The 15,918-nt window shown below is 39.0% G+C and overlaps 1 protein-coding gene across 3 annotated transcripts in view; it reads right to left on the bottom strand.

Annotated features, from left to right (window-relative positions):
- BCAT1 (branched chain amino acid transaminase 1) overlaps positions 1 to 15,918 on the bottom strand; it is a 136,601-nt gene that overhangs the window by 36,637 nt on the left and 84,046 nt on the right. For all 3 annotated transcript variants that reach the window (XM_003828874.5, XM_003828876.5, XM_034936166.3), the window contains exon 6: positions 1,825 to 1,988. In XM_003828874.5, the coding sequence (XP_003828922.1) occupies positions 1,825 to 1,988 (164 nt within the window). The remainder of the gene's footprint in view (positions 1 to 1,824; positions 1,989 to 15,918) is intronic.

The raw sequence follows: 15,918 nt of genomic DNA, 5'->3' as shown, positions 1-15,918 counted from the left end.
GAATATTTTGTTCCCCTTGTACTTCTCCAGGACAGAAGCATAGGAGGAGACAGCCCTAGAACTTTTTGGAAGTGATAGGCATATAGGTTAAATGCCCATCCTTTTGGTTACCACCTTCCTTCTTGCCATTTTTAATTTATGAGTTCAATACTTTCTTCTCCGGTCTCTTCCTTTCCTAAGAGATTTCAAGTCAATTTCCATTGATCATAGTCCACCTGAGCCTAATGAATCAAATATTTTTATAATAGATTTTATTATTTTAGAGTACTTTTAGATTCACAGAGAAATTGAGCAAAAAGTAACAGAATTCCCCTATTATACCCCTTCCCGACCACCCTCTCAGTTTTTCTTCTTATTATCATCTTGCATTAGTGTGGTCCACAAGTCCATAGTTTACATTAGGGTTCACTCTGTGTGGTACTGAAAACATTAATTTTTATCTGGCCTACAGTGATCATGTATTCTGCAATAGTGCATGAAATCATTGTTTACAAAATAAATTACAACCTGCCCAAATACCGGTTAATAAAGATTGCCCTGCAATTTCTGTGTCCCCATGTTATCTTTTTCCTAAACAGGTGGGGGAGCTAGAAAGCAATATTTTAAACAGGGAAACTTTTTCCTTATTACTTCTCATCAAGACTGTTTATTTACTCTCTATATACGGTATATATATGGTATGCAGTGGTACATAGGCACATGCTCTGCGAAGAAGTTTGAACCAGTAAAAAAAGAAATCAAGAGTCAAAAAAAGGAGTTTTCAACCTGGCTAGCCTAGGACACAGGAAGGTGTGCTCTAAGCCAGAAGGAGAATAGACTTCCTAGTTTTAATGCACTCCATTTGGATTTCTCTACCCATTGAGGGAATGCAGTTGCTAAAGTTGCCAGTGGGGATGACTTTTATAACCGTTCTTTTTTAATTTGGGTAGGTGAGGAGAGAAAAGAAAAAGGAAATACAGCAAGACTACAGAAAGGTCAAAGCCAGTGGTCATTGCCTCTAATACCCCAGCAGCACGTCATGTGACTCTCCCCTGCCTCCTGGACCTAAATGTCCTACCAGGGCCCACAAGACTGCCATGGAGTCACCTTCTAGGACAGCTGCTGCCCTGAGTATGCAAACAGCACCATTTGATACATGCAAAGCAAGAACCCATGCTGCTTAATCCAGTTATTCTCGTTCACCCATAGGGGCATTCCCAACTCATGGCCAAGTCCACCCCTGAAATCGTCCAACACTTTTCAAATGCTCTTTTATTTCCTGCCAGCTACATATGGCCTATGAGACTGGCCTGACAGAGCCAAAGCAGGGCTGTCCCGCAGCCAGTTGGCAGCAGGTGTGGCCACAATCTGTGGCAATGAAGACAGCACTTCAGTGAAGCGGGCACCTTCCCCAGACATGACTCCCTGGAGCCAACTGAGAGCCTGGGTCCCAGGACCAGATGCTCTTTAATGCCAGCCGTCAGCCTGCAGCCAGAGACCAGCGCCCAGGGGAAGTTTATCCAAAGCACCGATGTGATGCTTGTTGTAGTTTCTTACTTCAGTTCTTGCCTAGATATCATATCCAGTGTTTCTCCCTTACAAAGGGCCATGGGCTATCCTTTAAACTAGCACATCTAAAAGCGAGGGCACTGAATTCATACTGCGTTTATATAGGAAAAGCTACTATAGCTGGCTTGCTGAAAGATTAAACTGAAAATTAACCATGAAACACAATGAGCATTAAAGTTTGAAAAGTATTATAGGTGTTCATACTGAAGTGAAATGGCACTAACTAAATGGTCATGAAGGTGTCTTTCCTTTAGACAGAGACACAGATTTACTTACCCTCCCATCTTGCAGTCCCCAGTTCCACCTTTCCAGGCTCTTACATACTTGGGATTGGCCCACAGGGACACTGGGTTAAAGGTTCCACTTGAAAAATAAGGTCCCACTGGGCTCAAGAGTACAAAGAGCAGGGCTTTGGTAGGCTTCTTGACTCCAAGAGAAGGCTGCAACAAAGTAGAAGTACATACAACTGTAACTTAAAATGTGGACACCAGTCTTAAAGTCTAGAATAGATTTATATCTGTCTCCCAGAAGAAGCCATCGAATGACAGGAGCTATTACCATACTTTTAAAATTGAGTTACACAAAGCCTGATGGTTTTTAAGAAGGAAATCCTGAGAATGGAGTACATACATTTCATTTTGCTTTGCTTTCTGAGTTGTTAGAATTTTAGCAAAAAAAAGCTAGATTTGTCCATTTTTGTGTGTTAGTAGGGTTTTGGAGGACAGACATATTTCTAACAACTATCTATATAACACCTTTCAAGGTTGCATGATTGGGAATTGAGAAAGGGGAGAACCTAGACATGGTTTTAGTCTTTGGGGGGTAAAATATAATATTTACTTCTCTAACTCATCCTTCTGTTTCATAGCCTAAGTGACTGCTTCAGGACATGGCAGGGTCTTCAGCAGGTGGTAGGTGCAGGGGAATGTGTCATTAGCACACCTGCCCACATCAACTAGCAGGTAGCAAGAGTGCAATTTCAACAGAGGGATAAGTACTGTTAAATCAAGTTTAGCCTACAGCTGCCTCATTACATTTTAAGCTCAGCTTAAAGGTTTCTTTGTACATCATGAACTATAACCTAAGTGGACATTATAAACAGATGGTAGCCTACTCTTGTGCCAATTACTGAGTTTTGGCCAATCAAACGTGGCCAACTGTTCAAACCATGTTCAAATAAGGCAAACGCTGAGTTATAACCAATTCAGCTGTTTCTGAATCTCTTTTCTGTTTCCTGTATGTCACTTTCCTTCCTCTGTCCATAAATCCTCTTCCACCACGTGGCTGCGCTGAAGTCACAGGGACTACTCTGGATGGGAAGGCTGCCCGAATTGAGAATGGTTCTTTGCTCAATTAAACACTTTTAAATTTAATTCAGCTGAAGTTTTTTTATTTAACAATATCTTCAACAAAACAGGGAATGAATGACTTATAAATAACAAAGATAGAAGACCATCTTTCCCACAAACACTGTAAAGCCAGAAGCCCACAATGCAAAATCATGCCAATTCCTCCATCACAAGAGCAGTTATAAATAATTAGAGTTCATTGTTTATTAAGGAAGAAAACTGAGAGACCCAACGTTTTGAAGCCTACATATTAAGGTAGAAATGATCACTGGGCTATCCTCAGCAATTCAAGACCACATGAAGTAAAAAAATAAGGCAGGACTATTAGGTTAAGAGCTTCGGGATATAAACCACTTGTGTCCAATCTTCACTAGAGCCTGGTCTACCTGGATAGGAATGGGGTTCTGTCAGGAGAAGAAAGAGAATCTTTACAATAGAAGACTCAACTTCAGCTGATTTTGTGGCTTTGTAATGTTTCTTGAGGGATATTTTTATCTGAACTTCAATTAAACTTCCCCTTACTACCCATTGCCCCACCATCCCTCACCCACTGCTCAACACTCAGATCACCAAAATCAGGCAGGTAAAATATTCATGAGCACAAAAAAATGTGTTTACACAAGCGCACACCAATGCCATCTGAAAGGCATGTCACCTTAGGAAATGGGAAGGTAATTTCATTAGCATTCCATGGGAACATGACGACCAAAGGGCCTGGGTGGCCACAACAAACCTATGATGGTTGATGGAAGACTATGTTAGAGAAATCCGTCAGCAAGCAACAACAGGTTTTTATTGTTAGCTTGTGTTTGTTCTTTAATGGAGACTGAAGATTAAAGAAGGACCATCCTACCAGTAAAGGATAAAGCACCTTAAAGTTTCATTTGCCTTTTTGGGTTTCATTGTTTGGGAGGAAAAACCTAAGCATAATACACACACCTGCTTTTCTTCCCAGCTTCGATAAAACTTAACCATCTTATTTCTGCACTTTTATTTAACCTCTCAGTTAAGAAATGACACCTTCATTTCATGGGTGCCTTGAAGCAGAATATGTTAGATTTTTTAACAAATCCTATGATACGGTTTGGATGTGTGTCCCTGCCCATATCTCATGTCAAATTGGAGGAGGGACCCAGTGTGAGGTGATAGGATCGTGGGGGTGAATTTCCTCCCTGCTGTGCTTGTGAGAGTGAGTGAGTTCTCCTGAGATCTGATGGTTTAAAAGCGTGTGGCACTTCCCCTGTGCTCTCTCTCTCCTGCTGCCATGAGAAGGTCCTTGCTTCCCTTTCACCTTCTTCCACTGTAAGTTGCCTGAGGTCTCCCAGTCATGCTTCCTGTTAAGCCTGCAGAACTGTGAGTCAATTAAACCTCTTTTCTTCATAAATTACCCAGTCTCAGGTAGTTCTTTATAGCAGTGTGAAAATGGACTAATACACCCTAGTGATGAGGAATTTAGAGAAGCTTCTCAACATAATTTAGAGATATAATATGCTGGCATCGTCTCAATAATTTACCTAGCTTCTAAGTTTCTGAATAGAATAGCTTATTTGTGGACAAGCTAATAGCATTTTAATAGCTATCACAAAAATGGCTGGGACTTTTTTCACTCCAAACTAATGTATTTTATGCAAACTACATTATACTAAAAGAAGTAACAATAACGTGTTATGAAAATTTTTTCCTGAAATAAATTTCCCCTGGTTCATTTTCTTCTCCTGATTTTGACAGGTAAATTTGCATTTTATTCCACTAGGTGGTAGTATACAGAGCACAGATAGAAAATGGAATAATTCTGTACATTAAATCCATTTCTAGAAAAAAGGTCTTGATAAACCTCTAAGTAATATTTTTATTCTTAGCAAGCAGGTAAATTATAGACTATAACTTTTCAATGCTGAGAGAAAATGTGTTTATGTATACTAATACTTTATTTTCTGCAATTTAACCAAGGTCAATTCACGTTTTACAAGTACTTCAAGTACTGGTGTTGATCACAGACTAGTCACCTTCACCTCAAATGATTACTTACACCAATTCATTGTCTTTTCATGAATAAAACTGTGATTTCACTGAAAATGGTCACAGTGCTTTAAGACAGTAAATAAGATCTAACACTAGGCAGAAAGAGAGGAAGAGAGCTTTATGATTGGGTCTGTTTCTATGCTTAGGAGTCATTATTTTTTTCTATGTTTCAATTATCCCTTCTAGCCTGAAAAGCAATCTAAATTCTGTGCTACTGTTAAGAGTATTTTACTATGAACTGTTATACAAAAAAAAAAAAAAGGTAACTGCACTCATATGTTTATCACAGCCCTGTGCACAATAACAAAGACATAGAATCAACCCAGGTGACCATCAATGGTGGACTGAATAAAGAAAATGTGATACATATAAACCATGGAATACTATGCAGCCATAAAAAAGAATGAACTCATGTCATTTGTAGCAACACAGATACAGCTGGAGTCTCTCTATCCTAAATGAATTAACACAGAAACAGAAAACCAAAATATCACACGTCCTCACTTATAAGTGAGAGCTAAGCATTAGGTACATATAGACACAAAGATGGGAACAATAAACACTGGGGATTCCAAAAGAGGTGGAGGGGAAAAGTGTTTAGAAAAACTACCTATAGTGTACTACATTCACTACTTGGGCAATGAGATCCTTAGAAGCTAAAATCTTAGTATCACAACATATACCCATGGAACAAACTTGCACATGTAACTCCTGACTCTCACATAAATTTTTTTTAATTAAAAAAAGTCAATTAACTTGTTTCACACAAGAGTATTTTATTATATAATATTAAACAACTACAAGCAAAATCCCATGATGATAAGTTCAGTCATCTGATTAAATAAAGCAAAAGCCACATAAATAATGAGAACATATGGATGACAATAGCTGATGAATTGTGTAAGTCAATTTCGATGAGTCACATTCCTTATAAACACTTTAACACTTTGGCTTTTTACTCTACTAGCTTCCTGGAATATTCAAATACATGAGGAATTAAAAGGGGCTTTAAAAAAAAATGAAAAATGAGAAACATAAAATTTCAAATGCAGCATATTTAACTTCTCAAGAGACCACATTGACTTTGAAGCTGAAATGATGATGTGTTTAAAAAAATAAAGACTTTTTTTACTTCAGAAGCTATACCTCACAAATACATGGCAAATACATATACAAGGGTTTTTAAATACATGGATATTTTGCACAGAAGGACAAGACACTGAGTGTGATGGAAAATAAAAAGACATGTCACAGAGAAAATCATCACTTTCCTCTGGGTCAGTCAGAAATTACTTTATCAAAAGGCAGGATTTCAGAGGTGATTTGAATGACGGCAGGAAAGAGCTCAGTGAGCTGAAAAGAGTACTATTAGCCTATGTTTTGGCCTAGAAGGCAGAGAGGCACAGCAGCATGTGCAGGCTTGAGAATAATTCTGCCTAGGCAAGGCAGATGAGAGGCAGAAGAAATAAGATAATTGGAAAAGACAGAAGAACATTTTCCCTAAAGCAACACAATTTTTTTAATTTGAAGAGTAGCCTGTTTTCTTTTTTAAAAAACTACTGCCAGTTGTTTTGAAAGAAGTTTAAATTGTTAAAGGGGAAAATAGTAAAGAATACTAGACTAAGGGGTGCTGCAAGGGAGAGCTCAGCGGTCCATACAGGGCTTGAATGCTGTGAGGGTCAGGAAGGCGAGGGCACTGAATTCATACTGTGTTTATATAGGAAAAGCTACTATAGCTGGCTTGCTGAAAGATCGAAAAATAATAATAACCCCCAATAGTATGCATTGCTTTTTGGCTCCAAAATATTTCACTGTCATTATCTCATATAACAGAACAATTCAAAAAGTTATAATTCCTATTTTTAGGTTGAGGAAACTGAGACTTCAAACAAACAATTTGCCCAAATTTCATGGTTATTAAGTTCTAGTTCTTCTCCTCTTAATCCAGTCATTTCATACTTTACCAAAGCTTGAAAAAAATATTCATAAAGTACCCAAGATCTCCTTACTTTAAGAGAGTTCAAACTGGTGTCTAGCTTTCTTCCCGCTGAGCCTTCACCCATAGTGAAACACAGCAGGGATACCTCTTAGGGACCTGCTGAGTGCCCCCCGCCCCTGAGCATAAAAATAAAGGAACATCTTGAGTTCCTTCAAGAGAAAGTCCAGTCATCCTGCTAGCCTTGAGAAGTAAATGAGCAACTTGATAAGCAAAAAGGGAAACAGTAGCTTAAAATAATCACCAAGGAAGTCAGAGTCAGAAGATGTTTGGTTTCCTATAGAAACTAAAGATAACATCTTAACAGATGTCCCAGAGTTGTTTTCAGAACCTGGATCCCTGTCAAATGGATCCTCCAGACCACAGATACGAGGGAACTGAGACAACTCTGGACACACTAGCTATGAGGTAGCCCTGCTCCGCAGGAGCAGTAAAAAAAAAAAAGAAAGAAAGAAAGAAAAAAAAAAGAAAAGGAATTGAGGACTGAATTATCACCATTCTTTGTTTTCCATTTTGTTTTTTTAGATGGAGTCTCAAGTCTCGCTCTCTTGCCCAGGGTGGAGTGCAGTGGCGCAATCTTGGCTCACTGCAACCTCCGCCTCCCAGGTTCAAGCGATTCTCCTGCCTCAGCCTCCTGAGGAGCTGGGATTACAGGCGTGCACCACCACACCCGGCTAGTTTTTGTATTTTTAGTAGAGATGGGGTTTCACCATGTTGGCCAGGCTGGTCTCAAATCCCTGACCTCAAGTGATCCACCCTCCTCAGCCTCCCAAAGTGCTGGGATTACAGGCGTGAACTACCACGCCTGGCACCATTCTTTGTCTTAAATTTCTTTCTGAGAAGTCTGGAGGAAGTCCGCCCATGGGCCAGACCTAACATTCCTTTCTGCTGATTCCATCTTTATTTTTTTCTTTTTCTTTTTTTCTTTTTTATTTTTTTTAGAGACAGAGTCTTGCCATGTTGACTAGGCTGGTCTTGAAATCCTGGCCTCAAGTTACCCTCCTTCTTCAGCCTTTCAAAGTGCTGAGATTACAAGCATGAGCCACCACACCTGGCCTGCTGATCCCATCTTTAGACAAATATCCCCTTCCTTAAACAATGTGCAAATCAGAAAATATTTGGATTTACCTGTAACCTGTAAGCCCCTACTTCAAGATTTCCCACCTTTTTAGGCCAAACCAATATATGGCTTCCATGTGTTGATTGATGCCTTTGCCTGTAACCTCTGCACCTTACATGTAAGCCACTGTGGAGTTCAGGTCTTAAGCATGAGCTCCCTGATTCAGTTTGCTTCTTCACCTGCAAATAAACACCCTCTTTCTCCCACTGTAAAACCCCGGTGTGGATGATAGAGCTTACTGCACTGGGTGAAATAGCCTTCACCCTCTACACACCCCACGCTCAAACCATACTGAACCCCTTCCATTGCTCCTCACTTTCCTACTTCCATATGCTCTACTGCACTACTTCCTCTGCCTGGAACACTCTCCTTCCAATGCCCTCCTATTATGGGTTGAATTGTGTCCCTAAAATTTCTATGTTGAAATCCTAACCCACGGTGTGACTGTATTTGGACATCGGGCCTTTAAAGAGGTAATTAAACTTAAATGAAGACATGAAAGTGAGGCCTTAATCCATAGGCCTGCTGTCCTTATAAGAAGAGGAAAAGACACCAGAGATAGCTCCCTTGGCCAGATAGAGGAAAGGCCCAGAGAGGACATAGGGAGAAGGTGGCCATCTACAAGCCAGGAGGAGAGCTCTTACCAGAAATCAGCTTACGGGCACCCTCATCTTGGACTTCTAGACTCTGGAGCAGTGAGAAAATAAACACCTGTGGTTGAAGCTGCCTAGTCTGTAATATTCTATTATGGCAGCCCTAGCTAGCCACAGGATAGAATGCAGGCCTAGGAATCCTACAAATCTGGTCTTCAAGCTGGCCCGCAAACTGGTCAGTTACAAACTTTTCTGCAAGTCCCTGAAACAAAAACTGGATGAAGTTTCCCTCTCGTCTTGTTTTATGTCCTTGAAAGCTTGACCTTGTAACCACGTGGGGGTACTTTCTCCTGATCTCTGCCATCCAGAGGGTGTGAATTTTGGGGTTCCTGTCAATTAGTCCTAAAAATTATCTTGAGCAGTTAAAAGCCTTTGCAAGCTCAAAATTGGCTGCTTTAGGCTCCTTCTTGGAGGAGCAATGGAGACTGTGCAGTACGGCAGCTCAGTAACTAAGGCTTTGCTATTTCACAGTGGTGGCCTGGATTCAATTCCTAGCTTCGGGAATGAGTCCTTTCTGGTTTGATATCTATGTGACCTTTGCCATTTATTAATTATCTTCCCCTCATGAACAACTTCTGACTCCCTGTCTTGAATCTTCCTTTCTCTGAGCTATGTTTGGAGGTTCCAGATCTTGTAAAAACTGCTTACCACCTCTTTGAAAATACCTCCCACACCTGTGGTTAAATCATAACCTTAGTTAAGGCTTATTGGTTTCACCTGGGAGGTTACTTTTGGTAAAGTTCAAAAGCCAGAAATATTAGCTGTTTGTCCTGGCTAGAGTCTGATAATAAGAGATTTGGTTAAAAGTCAGCTTAATTAAAAGTGATGTCCAAGATTATCTATCTATCTATCTATCTATCTGGCAGGTTTTATATTGATTTTTTTCTAGATAAAAGTTTTTTCTTCTCAGTTTTTTTTCTCATTTTGTTTTCTTGCCACTCTTGATGCCCACATTGAGAGGACCTAAGACCATTTCTAACAGCCTGGGCTTCCTTAGAAAAAACTGAGGGAGCACCACAGGCTCCATTTTGGGAAAAATCTGTTTTCCTCATGGAACCCCAGGAATTGAAGGCAAGCAAATCCCTCTCAAAATCCAAGGCATTGCTCTGATTTGCATTGTGTTACCTAATGTTTTTTACTTGTAGGGGTATCAGAAATTACTTTGCATTATGGGAGAGCTTTTAACCTTGGTGTGTAATAACTAGGCAGGAAATATGCTTTAAGGGAAGGCTAATAGCAGTTATAGGGGAATACCCCACTCTGTGCACGTTTGGATCAGAGAAGCATGCTCTTGGCCACCTAGAAGGTATGGAAACATTCTTCTATACCTTCCAAAACTCCCAGAGGGGATGGGCTGATTCCCTCTTTTTGGGATCCAGAATCCAATATAAAAATGAGATCTGTAATTTTGGGGAATCTGTTTTGCCTTCTAACTGCACCTGTTTATTAGGCCCCAGAAACTGCATGTTTTCCTAGCTCTGTCCCCACACGTTGCTCCACCCTGAAGCCAGTAATCCAATTAAGATTCTTAAAAGCTGGCAAATGAAAAAATTAACAGCTACTGGGTCTTCTGTCTGTCTGTGTATTTTTGTGTGTTGTATGTGTGATATGCATAGAAAAGAGCTCTAATTAATTGGCTTGAAAAATAAGCACTTAAATTGAATATTTTGTCAGAAAAATAAAAACTTTAACACCTTTTAATTCATGGGACTTTAATAATCTTTGGGAAATAAAGAGAATCAAATATATTGGTAAAATAAAAATGTCTTCAAAATTTAGACATCTGGTCTAAATTAGGTCAGATTAAATTAGATTTGCTGAATGCTTCAGTGCCATAAACTGCTTCTTTAACTTGATAATTGTTCAACTCACCTGCTTTGGAGCCATTAGATTCTAGATAGGGCCTGGGGACATGTGGAGTTGGCCATGCCCCCTAGCTATGCTGGAAAGACTCAGACCTTATCTGCACTTCTGTCTGGCGTCCTAGGCTCCACACCTGGTACATAATTAAAACCACTTACTTATCAGACTTTTCACCAAATATAAAAGTTGCTAAGAGTTAACATTGTAGCACATGTAATTGAGGCTACCAGAGAAACAGTGTTACCTGCAAGGCGTGTAAGGAAAATAGAATGTGTTTTTGGTAAAAGATTATAAGAAGGCATGGGAATGTGGTCTTACTGCCTAGTTTACAGAGTTAAAGGATTGTTTTAAGTTACATAGGATAAAGCTAAAGGTTTGAGTAAGTTGTGGGAGGTCAGTGAAAATTAATCTTGTAAAAGAAATTCTGTGTGTTAAAATATTAGCTAAAGTTAAAGGGTATTATTCAGTTTTTCCATAAATAGAACATTGGAATAAAAGCACAACAGGGTTTTCTTAGAGCATTAATCTGCTCTTTAACAACAACAACAACAAAAATTGTAAAGGACCACAAAAGGTTTATGAGAATCTTATCTCATGGTAAAATTGATTAAGATTGAATAATTTGTCTACAAGGTTTTCTTAAGAATTGGATTTGACATTTATTAATGCAAAGATGAAATTTGGCTTTCTCTCTTGAACAAAATTTTCATGTAATATTAAAAGATCATGGAAGATTTTTGTTTGCCTTTTGAATAAACAACAAAATAAAGAAGAAAAAGTGAGACATTGTTTGGAAAGCTGTCTTCCCTCTATCAATGAGTAAAGGAATTTGCTGGCTGGGCGCGGTGGCTCACGCCTGTAATATCAGCACTTTGGGAGGCTGAGGCGGGTGGATCACAAGGGCAGGAGATGGAGACCATCCTGGCTAACATGGTGAAACCCTGTCTCTACTAAAAACACAAAAAAATTAGCCAGGCATAGTGGCGGGCACCTGTAGTCCCAGCTACTCGGGAGGCTGAGGCAGGAGAATGGTGTGAACCCGGGAGGCGGAGCTTGTAGTGAGCCGAGATGGCGCCACTGAACTGCAGCTGGGCGACAGAGCCAGACTCGTCTCAAAAAGAAAAGGATTTTGCTTTTGGAAAATCTTTGTGTTATCATTTTGGCTAAATAAATGACTTTACAGTGACCTGGGATTCAATTTTATAATATCAAGTGTTTTAAATCTTTGATATTTGACAAACTTTCCAAAATCAAATTCTATATTATGCCTTTTCCTGATCTGGTCAATACTTTAGATATGAGGTCCCCTAAAGTCCAAAAGTGACATATTTGGCTTACTTGGTATATTAAAATCATACAGGAAGCACTGTCAAATATGAAATGGTGTTTAGCTTTCTTTGGGTTGTATTTGTATAAATATGTTATTGGTATGTGCTCCAAAATTATGGGAAACTCCTAAATTCTGATATGACTTAGTTTATGTTATAAGTAATAATTATAACTGTTATGTAAAATTATTGTATGCCACAGAAGTAACCAAAATTTCTAGTCAATTGTGTCTTTAACCACAGCTTCCCTAAGACTTTATGTTATCCACAGAAAATTGTTGTCTTGTTTTGATCCTCTTTAAAAGATGGTTTATAATCAGATAGAGGGCTCTTAAATGCAGGTTTCTGAAAAATTTTGTAAAGTGTGCCATTAAGATAGAGAGGAAAAAAACTTTCAAGAGTCTCCCTTGGGAAACTAATATGTTCATAAATATTGAGCAAACAGGAATTAAGAGCATGGACTAAACTAATAAAAGAACAAAATAACCTTCTAGTGACTTGTTGCTTAAAATGTTGCTGATCCTTTGTTTCATTTTTCAGAGTCAAGAAACTTTTTTTTGAGCTATTTACAGTTGTTAAAAATTGAGTAAATTATACTCCTATGAGCAAACTTTGGAGCATATTTCTTTCTACCTGATTTCTCAAGAATTTGAAAACTATTTGTGAGTATTCTTAACTTATGGCAGCATAGCAATTTGCATATGTGCAATAAAAATCTGTTTTCCTTTGTAACAGGACACAATTAGAGACACTGCCTGTTTTACCAGGGCTTTGACTGGAATGGCATTCTTTCAAATATAAACAGATTGCTTTAAGGAATCAAAGTTGACTTACAGAACTGATGAAAGCCTCTGGGGAAAGCTGGCCTCATACCTTGTCTATTCAATTCCTTTACAGGGTTCCTGACCTGTGGTAAGTAAAGAATGTCACTTTCTGACAGGCCTAGGAGCTCCAGTTATCTTGGGATCTCAAAAGGAGAATTCACACAACTCATACAGTATTTGCAGGCACAGATAAATCTGTGTCTCAGCTCAACGCTTTAGAAAGTCTAAACTGAGATTTCTTATGGAACAAAGTTACATCAAAGTGAATTTTTAAAAAGCCTACGTGGCAAATAATTATTATTGCTATGCTTTATACAAATAACCAGGCCAAGCATAATAAGACTAAAGCTTACTGTGCAAACAAATCAGTCCTACCATGATTTGTTTTCAATAGAAATGGGAGACTGGAGAGAGAAAAATTATGTTTCAGAAACTATGGTATACTTGTTATTCAATTCTAGTCCCATTCATTGTTTCGAGTTTTTTCTTACATTTAGATTGACCCTGTTTGTTCCTATGAGCCAACCAGTGATCTCTAGCTGCTGCTCAGAAGAAATAGAAGGGTAACATAAATATCTGGATCAGTATTTTAATTCTGAACATGTGTTGGAATTGGCTAGCAACCCCATATAAGCTTGGTTCCAACAACTGCCTAGTTCATGGAAAGGCTTATTATTTAGTTTAGTTGGGATAATTATACTTATTTTGCTTTACTGTTGTAGAATATATTGCTGTGGTACTCCTTATGTAGCAATGCAGGATAAGATTACTCAACGTTTTCTTAAATTGAACACTTATTAATCTTCCAGATACCACCTTTTGTGAGAACTCGAGAGTTAGGAATGGCTTTCACCATACTGATGCTTTCTCACTGAGCTCCACTCTACCCTGAATAGTTACGCAAAAATATCATCACCTGTATTCAGCCAGAAGAAGCTACAGAAGATGGATCTTCATCTGTCTGCAAATTTTAGGATTAAGGGTCCCTTTGGGGGTATTGGGGGAAATATGTCAGAATTATTTAAACCAGAGCAACTCCATCTTGAACAGGGGATGGATAAAATGAGCTGAGACCACCTGTGCTCCATTCCTAAGAGGTCACGCATTCTTATTTACAGGATGAGATAGGATATCACAAGATAGATACAGGTCACAAAGAACCCACTGAAAAAACAGGAAGCAGCAAAGAAGCCAGCCAAAACCAAGATGGTGAGGAAATTGACCTCTGGTCATCCTCACAGCTTATCTTAGGCTATTTATAATGCATTAGCATGCTAAAAGACATTCCCACCAGTGCCATGGCAGTTTACAAATGCCATGGCAACATCCAGAACTTACCCTATATGGTCTAAAAGAAAGAGAAACCCTCAGTTCCGGGAATTCCCCACCCCTTTCCAGGAAAACTCATGAATAATCCACCCCTTGCTTAGCATATAACCAAGAAATAACCATAAAAATAGCCAACCAGAAGCCTTCAGTGCTGCTCTGCTTATGGAGTAGCCATTCTTTTCTTTCTTTACTTCTCTAATAAACTTGATTTGATCTTACTCTGTGGACTCACCCTGAATTCTTTCTTGTGTGAGATCCAAGAATCCTCTCTTGGGGTCTAGACTGGTATCCCTTTCCAGTAACACTCCAATTAAGCTTTCTTCTCTAAAAGTTAAACAGAAACCAGTGCTTCTGAAAGACTGGTATCAACCACCTGCCTGACACTGCCCCTCCCTTTTGCAGTTTCAACACAACAACAAGAATTCTTTCCTGATAAGAGACCTCTGACCATAGAGTGGTTCTGGCCAGTCTACAGAGGCAGAACACAGAGGGCTTTCGTGTCCTCTGCTTCACCTTTTGATGTATAGGCCCTAACTGTAATACATTTAAATGTTAAAGCTCCACCCCAAAGTGACTTGTGATGCATGCTGCATACACATTAGCCTACTATGTATGTGTGTGCCACCCCTTCATGAATACTAATAGCTCCTCCTATAGCCTGTTGAATATATATACTTAGCCACCCTGCTCAGCATAAATTCCTGTTCTCTTTACCCCCTCTCTCCTTTCCAAATTTATGAGCCCCATCATTCTTCAGTTAACAATATTTAGGACTGCCAGAACAACCTAGAGGACCTTCTACCACACTTCAATTATTTTCATTTGAAATAAAAAAAATCTGATGCTAGTCCTAACATGTTGCATTGACTGACACCCTAGAGAAAATGTCCTTTGTCTCTTGCCTGATTTCCTTTAGTGCTAGTCAATAAACTAACAGGCAATTCATACATAGGCATTTGAAAATGTATCACTGGGGAAGCTGAAGTCCAAATTTTCTGAGACTTGCTATAACAGGGCTAAGGGATAAATCCAGGTTTATTTGCCAGCCCTGTTCAAAGAAAAAAGATGGTATAAATTTAACACTTGATAAAAAGGCTGATCAACTCTTAAGTTTTTAGATAAGAATGACCTTAGAATTTAAAAGAACAGCTAAGAGAAAACTAAAGACAAAGTGGAAAAGACTAAAAGAACACTTAACACTCTTCTCTAACTTCCTCCTGTGTAAAAGAAGTGATAATGACTACTCCCAGGGTTAATATAAGGATTACATTAGATAATATGTAGAGAGCGCCAGGGCTTGATATTTTTAAGCACGTAAAACTAGCAAGTGTTATTGTTTTTGCAAGAAATCATTGCTAACAGAAATGGTAAATACATTCCATATGTAGAATACAAAGAGCATAAAAACGACTGTAAACATGACCATAGAACTTCAGTCAACACTCAACGTTTGAAGAGTGGAAAATGAGCATTTGGGAAAAAGACAAGAATTATCATGCCAGTTATTTGGGAAATACAGGTTGGCAAATTTGGAATCAATCCTAAATGTGGATTTTAGAATGAATTATTTAAAAAGTGGTCAAGGATACTTGATAGGAAAGTACTCAGGAGGTGCTAAAATGAGTTACCCTTAGAAAGGCCATGCTTTGGCTGGGCACAGTGGCTCACACCTTTAATTCCAGCACTTTGGGAATCCTGGGGCAGGAGAATCACTTGAGACCAGGAGTTTGAGGTGAGCCTTGGCAACATAGCAAGACCCCATCAATACAAAAAATTTAAAAATTAGCCAGGTGTGATGTCACATGCCTGTAATCCTAGACACTCAGGAGGCTGAGATGGGAGGATTACTTGAGCCCAGCAGGTCAAAGCTGTAGTGAGCTATGATG

The sequence above is a fragment of the Pan paniscus genome, chromosome 10 (assembly GCF_029289425.2).
Source record: "Pan paniscus chromosome 10, NHGRI_mPanPan1-v2.0_pri, whole genome shotgun sequence".
In the NCBI taxonomy this organism is placed as follows: domain Eukaryota; kingdom Metazoa; phylum Chordata; class Mammalia; order Primates; family Hominidae; genus Pan; species Pan paniscus.
This window is presented reverse-complemented; position numbering and strand designations above follow the sequence as displayed.